At 33.4% G+C, this 9,970-nt stretch overlaps 1 protein-coding gene across 1 annotated transcript; it reads left to right on the forward strand.

Annotated features, from left to right (window-relative positions):
- The first annotated feature begins 2,106 nt into the window (after positions 1-2,106).
- On the forward strand, positions 2,107-7,590 carry LOC120356856 (52 kDa repressor of the inhibitor of the protein kinase-like). The gene is made up of 5 exons (XM_039454212.1): positions 2,107-3,375; positions 3,479-3,679; positions 3,900-4,058; positions 4,524-4,728; positions 6,942-7,590. The coding sequence occupies exons 1-5, from the start codon at positions 3,278-3,280 to the stop codon at positions 6,945-6,947; spliced, it is 669 nt and encodes a 222-aa protein (XP_039310146.1). The 5' UTR covers positions 2,107-3,277; the 3' UTR covers positions 6,948-7,590.
- Positions 7,591-9,970: the final 2,380 nt, after the last annotated feature.

The raw sequence follows: 9,970 nt of genomic DNA on the forward strand, positions 1-9,970 counted from the left end.
AACATATAGTCGTCTTAGTCTAAAAAAAATCTCTTTTTAGACAAAGATGACCATATGTAAACATTGCATGCTCAATACAATAAAATTTTGCTTAGTACGCCGGCGATTCTCGCAGTGTGATAAGCGACACGGAATTTTCAAAATGCCGCGTAGACATTTATCGGCCGTAGAAGTTGCACGCATAATTGCGCTTTTGCAACAAGGTTTTAGTATGCGTTATGTGGCGCAAGATATTGGTGCATCTGTGTCCGTAGTGAGTAGAGCTTGGTTACGATATCAAGACACGGGAAATTACACGAGACGTGAAGGTAGTGGTCGTTCTCGATTAACGACAAATAGACAAGATCGAGCCATTGTTCGTTATGCATTAGAAAGACGAATAATTACCGCAAGAAACATTCGTAATGACATTCATTTGCGCCATGTGTGCGAACAAACAATTCGCAACCGTTTGAGAGAAGCCGGTCTTCGTTCTCGTGTTCGTGCACAAGTACCAAGACTCACACTCGTACATCGCCAAGTACGTTATCAATTTGCGCGCGATCACATAAATTGGACCGCTAGGGATTGGGGAAATGTATATTTCTCCGACGAATCACGTTTTTGCCTTTATGGCAATGATGCTCGTATACGTACTTGGCGTCGACGAAATGAACGCTATGATCGACGTTGCGTTATGCCAATACGATCCGTACGGCGGTTCCGTGATGGTGTGGGGGTGTATATCACTTACAAGACGAAGTGATCTAGTGATCCTGCCACCTCCGGCAATGACGGGTGTTCGTTATATCAACGATATTCTACGACCACACGTTTTGCTATTAAATCGAACCTGTCGGAACTTTATTTTTATGCAGGACAACGCTCGACCTCATACGGCGAATATAACGCGACGTTTTTTTCAACGACACGCAATTAGACTGTTAAATCATCCCGCCAATAGCCCGGACTTAAATCCAATCGAGCACATTTGGGATGAAATGGAACGACGATTAAGGCGTCGCGAGGAACAGCCGCGAAATTTAGAAGAATTGGGAGAAATTTTAACGGAAATTTGGCACAACATTCCGCAAGATCGTATTGCAAGATGTATAAATATGCGAGAACGCTTGCAAGCAGTAATTGATCAGAGAGGAGGAAATACACACTATTGAACTCTCATGCGCGCGAGCGCATACACACACAGCAGAGAGGGTTTGGAGTCATTAAATACTGCAGAAGTGACGAACTGCGGGGTCCTTATCTCTGCTGTGATACGTACATACACACACACACACACACACACACACACACACACACACACACACACACACACACACACTCACACACACACACACGATGTGCAAAAATCCGACCGACAACCTCCACGTGGTGCACATTGGGTAATGCTAATGTCGGCGGTAGACGTCATTTTTCGGAAAAATGTACTGTAAAAAATGTATATCTTCAAAGTCTTGTAACTCGGTCAAAAAAAATCATAGAGAAAACTTTAAAAAAAGCATTTTTTAGAGAAAATGTCATACTTTATGGCACTTGCATTGGATTTGTCGAGAAAAATTTTTTTATTGAGCTACAGGCTGTTAAAAATACGTTATTTTAAGAAAAAAACAGTGTATCTTTTTTGGGGCATAGTACTAAGAAATTGAGAAAATTTTTGAAAACCATTAACAGCATGTTAAAGCTGGAACTTCGAGCTTTAAAATGGTTTTTTGATTTTTGTCTACGATGATTTTTCACGGAGTACGGATATCATTTGTAAAAAATGCAGGTTTAGCTTCAAAGTAGCGTAACTCGGTCAAAAAAAATCGTAGAGAAATTTTAAAAAAAGCATTTTGTAGGCAAAATGTTGTAGTTTATGAAGCTTTACTTGAATTGTTCGAAAAAAATTTGTTGGTCGAGCTGCAAAGTGTCAAAAATACAAAATTTTAAGGAACAAAACAGGGTGTGCTTTTTTACTGCATAAGACAAGGAAGTTAAAAGAATTTTGAAAATCTGCTGATACAGCGTTAAAGTTGGATCTTCAAGCTTCAAAATGCTTTTTTTATTTTTTATCTACGATGATTTTTCACCGAGTTACAGTCATTTGAAAATAGCCTAATTTTTGGTGTCTGGAAAGTGTTCCCTATTTTCTTTTGAGTAGTGTATAACATTCAGATTCAATTTACAAAATTCTGATGTGGCTCTTTTCATGCGTAGTAGTTCCTTTTCTACCTTATCTAAACAGGAATTGTTGTGTAGAAAATTATGTAGCAACGGAATGACTGAGTTGTGGATTTCTCCTCTTTTTTTCTGAGTACATCTATTGCTCTCAATGTCTTTTATGAACACAGTTATGCTTGTTTTTTTTGTTGGGAGGAAGGCAAAAATTACCGCCAAGTTGTAACAGGTTCGAGACACTCGGGGGAATTTTCGTCTTCGAAATATTGACGAACCATTTATTGTTAGTGGAGGTCATTGGATTGGTTTCCAAATCGATAAATTTGGAAGGTTCCAATGTGATCTTCAATAATATTCGAATTGAGTCTCTTGTGAGCATATCTAAATGCATCCAGTTTGTTATTTTTTTGAAACCCGATATGATAAGTTAGGTTCGTAGTCCACTGATTTATCGTCCAGAGAGCCACGAAACAGATTGGCAGATAACGTTTGCCGTTTATTTTAAAATTGAATATAATACAAATAATATGTATTATACTTACCGGTTTATCCATCTCGACACTCTCGACTTAAATTCGACAATTCGCCTGGTACGGCGTACTGCGGCGTACGTCTCACCGGTCTCACACAGTCTCACAGACTCACACAAACGATTAACAAGACGAACGGTCGCTACGCAACCACAGTATACAGTAGCGCAACTCTCTTTGATATGTGAAGCCAAAATCACAGTGCGCAGACGCAAGCTCGGTCACTTTACACGGTATCGCCATCTGAACTTCTCTCTCACTTACTCTTCTGTTTTCCGTCTTTCTCGTTTAGAAATTGGCGGGTATTAGCTGCTTGCCTATCGTTGATGTTTTGCGAAATAATATTTTAGATATTTAAAGAGAAATAGAATAAGCAAAAGTGAAGTAAAGTGAAGTAAAGTGAAGTGAAGTAAAATAAAGTGCAGTGAAATAAAAGGAAGAAAGGAAATAACATTTAACCTTAAAGAGAATTGTGAATCTGTACAACATATAATATTGTACAGATTTTCAATTCTCTTTCAGAAAACTCTTGCACTTTGATCTTAGCTCTGTTTCAGATACAAGAAGAAAACACAGAAATTAGAGAGAAAATGAGTGAAAAAAGTGTAAAAAAGTGTTCTATAAGAGGTTGTCCTGGAAATCTGAAGAAAGGAAGACATGTATTTAAATTTCCAAAAGAATATGACAGGTTTTCATAATTTTATTATTTTATTATTTTATAGAAATATTTTCTAATTACGTTATATTTTTTACATAAATTGTTATATTTAATAAATTGCATGTTGTAACAGATGGTTGCAATGGGTGCATTTAAGTGGAAGACTGGATTTAGAAGAAAAAGGTCCAGAATATTCTTTTAGAAATTGTCGACTATGTCGTCTACATTTTGAGAAGAAATGTTTTAAAGTTAATAAAAAGAGAATTCTTCTTCAGCCAGATGCCATACCCACAAGATTTGGAAAAGATTTGCAGGAGTCATCAACTAAAATAATGTAATTATATAATTATACTTTAGATTACTCAATTACTAATACAGCTTTTCATTGCTTTAATGTTATAATATATTATGCAAACATGTACATACTCAGTTAGCATATATGTCCGAAATCAGAATGTAAGGCATCTTTAAAAATGTTATTTAAAAATATTTTTTTAATACGATGTATTGTTGTACTAATATACTAAATCACGCAATTTGAAATCTTCTTGCAGTGATGTAGAAACAGATGCAGAAGCAGAAAAGGACGCAGTATGCATGAATGAAGGAGAAAGCATACAAGAGCAAACAAGCTTTACAACAGAAGAAGAAGAAGAAGGAAATAAAACTGACAACAATATAGAAAAGGAAATGGACTTTGAAATTGTGAAACCGTAAGTTTGTATACCTATTACTATATATATTTTTTCTGTTTATAAATATTGTACGTAAATATGAAAGGAATAATAAAAATCAGATTGTACAATTAGTATAGTAAATGTCAAATTATCATGAAATTATTATGAAATTGTTAACAGAAAAATAGATAACAAGTGCATATTACTTAGAATTACTTTTGTATTGTAATATAATATAACATATGTTTGTTGTTAAAAGAGTAATATAGTATATACAGTATATGTATACAGATGTACCAGTATGGTAGGCCACCAAAAAACTTATATATACTTTTTATTTTCTTATATGATTATTTCTTAATTTCTTTTTTATTATTATTATTTATTATGCTTTCATATACCTATTATTCGTGACTTTATGACTGAAATAAATACTTTTGTTTTTTATTGTAATTTTTTCTCTTCTTATTTTTTAATACGCTGAATTGTGTATTTATTTAGAAGCACGTCTAATACATTTTGCAAAATAATGATGTCGAAAGCAACGATGACATCGAAAAGAAAGAATAGCCCTACAAAGGAACAATTACGTACAAGGATAGAGAAATTAAAATTAAAGAATAAGGTTCTCCAACAAAAACTGCGACGTCTTGAGAAGAAACAAAAAATCATCACTAAAGGATCACGAAGAAACGAAAAAGATGAGGTACAGAGGAAAGAATTTAAAACTTTAAGAACATTAGGAAATAAGTTATTATCGGAAAAATTTAATATGTTATTGTCAGTACAAATAGACGCGCAAACAAAAGGCAAACGTGGCATCCGATATAATTATGAATTTAAAAAATTTGCTTTATCAATGTACTTTTTAAGTCCGCGAAATTATAGAGAATTAAAAAAATCATTTTCATTACCTTCTGTACGCACTTTACAATCTTTCACTTATAATTGGAATGTTGAGCCTGGTATTAATATAAAAATCTTTGAAGCTTTAAAAATTAAATTAAATTCATTACCGCTTATAGAGAGACATTGCATTTTGACCGCGGATGAAATGAGTTTAAAATCTCATTTGTTTTACAATGTTTCACGAGATGAAGTAATAGGATTTCAGGATGTTGGTGATAAGAAATCACCAATAGCTGCAAAAAGTGCGTTTGTTCTTATGGCACGCAGTATTGCAGGCAATTGGAAAGTTCCACTTTGTTATTGTTTTGCAGCGACTAATTGTACAAGCGATACATTAAAAACTATTATTTTTGATGCAATACGAAAATTAAAAGAATGTGGTACTACTGTGCATGCGTTAATTACGGACATGGGTTCCAATTTTTTGCAATTGTCTCGTCAATTGGAAATATCAAATCAAAATTCAGTATTTGTTGTTGATGACCAAAATATATTATATATTTTTGACACTCCCCATTTAATCAAAGCTACGCGTAACAATTTGTTAAAATATATTTTGAAATCAAGTAACGGTAAATTTGCGTCATGGTCTTATATTGTACAATTTTATTTAAAAGATACAAAACAATGGCTTAAAGCAGCTCCTAAATTATCTCCGATTCATATTGAACCTAATAATTTTTCGAAAATGAAAGTTAAATATGCCGTACAAGTATTAAGTAATCATGTAGCTGCAGGTATGTGCACGTTAATATCTGTAGGTTACCTACCATCTGAAGCAATTGGGACAGTAGAATTTATTGATCGTTTCGATAAATTATTTGATATTTTAAATTCATCTTTTATGGACAGTCCAAAAGAATATGGAAAAATTTTTACCGGAAGTACAAAACAATTGGAATTTTTGCAAGAAACGTTAAATTTTTTAAAAGATATTACAGCTACTAATAATAAGGGCAAAATTGTAAAAATTAAATGTTTTGAATGCTGGCAGGTCACTATTAATAGTATTATCCAATTATGGGAAAAATTAAAGACTTTTAATTTTCCACATCTACAAACTCGTAGAATCAATCAAGATTGCCTCGAAAATTTTTTTGGATCTATTCGACAACAAGGCGGTAATTCTGTTAATCCGACTCCTATACAGTTTTCACGCGCTTTTAAAAAATTATATAGTATTAAATTATTACAGCATTGTGATACAAAAAATTGTGCTCCAGATTCCGATGAATTATTAAATCTTATGGAAACATCAAACTTTCAATCTACAGATTCCGACTTTAATACATCATCACCTACCTATAAAATTTTAGATGTTCCTACACACGAGTATCGTTCTATGGACCTGCCAGAACAAAATGCATTAAAATACGTTTGCGGCTATTTAATCAAAAGATGTTTAGCAATACATTCGTGTGAAACGTGTACAGATTATATAAATGAAACTACTCATATTTTGGATAACACTACTTTATATTGTTCATTTCGCGATTACGAATCTGAAAATGGAAAACTTTTTGGAGCTTTGAATATTCCAAGTAATGAATTTTGTTTATACATACATAAATTAGATGAAATATTTGTTAAAAATTTCGAAAGTAATTGTTATAAAAAAAATATTGGTTCTTATTTACTTTCTTTAGTAAAAGATATCACGTTTCAAACACCATGTCCTGTCTTTCCCACAGACTTTCTCAATAAATTATTTTTTCGCATGCGCATTTATCACGCACTAATACAACATAATAAAGCATGTAAAGGGGTTGGTCAAAACAATAGAAAAATGTGGAATATCTTACATCTTTAATTTCTGTGTTTCTTGCATGCATATTGCTTTTATAAGATATTTTGTAATTTGTACACGTGTAGAGATAAGAAATATAATAATATTTTTAATATCACATGTAAAGGTAAGTTAGAAATAAGAAATGCTTAATGTAAAATATAACGGTAAGATAAGAATAAGAATATTTTGATAAGATGTATTAAACAATTTTTTTTTCGTAGCATTGATGGGACTATGGGGAAACCAAATAAAATGTAAAAAGCTGAACGGTCGTATTCCAGTTCTATATTGTCTTCTTTCTTCTTTTCTTTCTTTCTGGATTGTACTCAGCGTAAATAACTGAAGTACGCTCTGGAAAGACAGAGAAAAGGTAAGAAGAAAGTAAGTATGACTGTAAGTTAGATATTAGCGAATTAGTTATATTATGCGTCGATATTATTAATTTGGGTTTTATACGTTCAATTTATACTTATAATTGTAATAATAGAATTTTTTGAAACAAAATGCGTATCTTCAAATACACATTTCATTTAAAAAACTCAAGTATTTTTTTAAACGATATGTAAATTTCCAATGTATAAGTATGTTTCATTGCATTTTATCGATTTTGTATGTATTATTATATAATAATTTTACATTTTGTGCTCAACAACTTTTTTAACTTTATTTTCTTTTTTTCTGGATCGTACAGAGGTGGACCGAGTAGCTGAAGTACGATCTAATGAAAGAAACTTTTAGTCATACACATAGGGTGTCAGGTAACGATCGCCCGTGGTTTCGTGGATTGATAGATCAAGTAAAAATGAGCACAAAAGTCCTTTACCATTTTTTAATATTTGCCATAGTTAACGAAATAAAAATTAATAATTAATAAAAAATTATTATTAAAATAATAATTATTATTTAAATTATTAATTTTAAATAATAATTATTCAGTCACACACACACACACACACACACAGATATATATATATATGCAACAAATGTATCTTTAAATACAAAATACTAAAGATATGAATGTATTTTATAAAATATAACTATGTACTTATAAAAAAAAAATATATTTTTTTATTTACAAAAGGGTATACTTTTTATTTTCAATACAAAATTTAGCTGCTCTTAAAGTTTATCTTAATTTGTCATAACTAAAATTATTAAATATCTTTCATCTGCATATTTATTTTCTAAAGCTCAATCTATATTACTTATTTAAGAATTTGCTCTTTACATACATCAAATATATATTATAATATAATTTTATACTTATTTATAATCTGATAAACCAATTTCTCTAACGTTGCTATGAATTAGAAAGAGAGCATAAATACAAAGTAAAAGAGTAAGTGAGAGAGAAGTGCAGATGGCGATACTGTATAAAGTGACCGAGCTTGCGTCTGCGCGCTGTGATTTTGGCTTCACCAATATCAAAAGTGCCGACAGAGAGTTGCGCTACTGTATACTGTGACGCAACCATGCATGGTAGAAAGACCCCAATCACGCTTGACGTGTAATCGATAGCCAATCAGCTTAAATCTTTTCAGCGCAAAGTCATCTTTTAGTCATTGAGCAGTATGTTATCGTCAATTTTTCGTCACACAGAAAATTTGTGACCATTTCGGACCAAAATAAAGTCATTTTGACTTTCTGTTAACGTTGGTGTGTTCCTTGGGTAAACGCAACGCACAATGGACACAAATAAGATACAAGATATACATGTAATGTCTAATTCTAACCTCTAACATAACAAATTTTCACATTTTTACATAACATAACTCAAAACAAATATTAATTGTAATAACTTTAATATAATAAAATATTTATCAGTTCCATTATATCAGCTGTGGCGGCCGTTCCACTAGGTGCCACCATTTCATGCGCCGGTATTGCGTACGCTCGCAGGCGCGCGCTCGCCAAGCGCCAGTGCGCGCTGTCGCCGCGGGACGGCGTCGTGGCCGTGCACGACCGGTTCTTGTAGATAAGATACTGATAAGGGAATATAAAAGCGCTCGAAGAAGAGCCCATCAGTTTTCTCGTTCTGTAGGGTGAGCCCCGTACGAGTCTCTGCATTGACATAAGGCCGTGTTGTAACTTTTTTTCTGAGTACTCACAAAAGAAATTCTCGAGATGTGCATCACCGATTTTAATAAAATTTTAACATGTGTGACATAATGCCCGTCCCGGACAGCGATAAAGCCGTGGAGGGTACCCTGGGTTGCGCCATCCTCTCCTTGGGAGGGAAAAGGAGGAAGCGAATACCCTGTTTGAAGTACCGCACCTTACCGCTCTTTATTTCTGTGTATGTATTTTTTTTTTGTAACATGTGTAATTATTGAGAGCGCTAGGGTGTGAAAGCGTTAACGCAAGCCCGAGCGGATGGTATTATTAGCTCTCTCTGTATTATTAAGAACCGCGCCCCTCTGCCGTACACTGAGCGAACCGCGCCCCTCTGCCATACACTGAGCGAACCGCGGACAGAGGTATTACGTTTTGTCGTGATTACGGCTTTTGATTCTTGAATGACGCAAAGAGTCGCGCCTGGCGCCCAAATAACGATTACCGTTTTAGTAATTTTCGCTTTCCGCTCCTTAATTAATTGGACGTACTTTTCTGCGAGCACAGAAAAAGTACGTTACAGTGTGTAGTATTCACTCAAACCTTTACAGCAGTAAAGACGTCCGTTCTGAAACTCGGCATTCTCGAGAAAATGACGATTATATATTTTCAGCATTTATTAGTATCGTTACAGAAGAACGATTGGCGATTAAGCAACGTAGAGTAGAGCGTTGAGACGTCGACTAGTACGCTTGAGGTCCCAGGTTTGATCCCAGCGGCTGATTTTTTTAAATCTTATATTTTTAAATTGTTATATATAATTTTTAAATCCTTTTCAATTATTTAATATAAAATTAATTTTAAAAAGTCAAGGAATACAAAAATGCTCTTTATTAATTAAATTAAAATTTTTTATGAAAACAAAAAAATATATTTGCAATAAAAATTTACAATGACTGTTTTAAAAACGTCAAAATAAATGTTTCAATAAATCGTTATACCTACAACGGTCTCCGAATAAAACGGTTTTGTTATTGACTTTTTTGGTCTAGACCTTACAACGCTCGTTTATTTACGAAACTTCTTGCTTAAAATTTAAAACACAAGAATTAAATGTTTAAGGTACAAGGGACAGCATTTATGCCAGTTTCTCGAGCGCCTCGATTCCGTGTCTTCTCTCTCGATCGAGCGAGGAAGA

The sequence above is a fragment of the Solenopsis invicta genome, chromosome 10 (genome assembly GCF_016802725.1).
Source record: "Solenopsis invicta isolate M01_SB chromosome 10, UNIL_Sinv_3.0, whole genome shotgun sequence".
In the NCBI taxonomy this organism is placed as follows: Eukaryota; Metazoa; Arthropoda; class Insecta; order Hymenoptera; family Formicidae; genus Solenopsis; species Solenopsis invicta.

Coding starts and splice junctions, on each gene's coding strand:
- LOC120356856 (XM_039454212.1), top strand. CDS start 3,278: ATGAGTGAAAAAAGTGTAAAAAAGTGTTCTATAAGAGGTTGTCCTGGA. Junction 3,376..3,478: donor TTTCCAAAAGAATATGACAG/GTTTTCATAATT, acceptor ATGTTGTAACAG/ATGGTTGCAATGGGTGCATT. Junction 3,680..3,899: donor GAGTCATCAACTAAAATAAT/GTAATTATATAA, acceptor ATCTTCTTGCAG/TGATGTAGAAACAGATGCAG.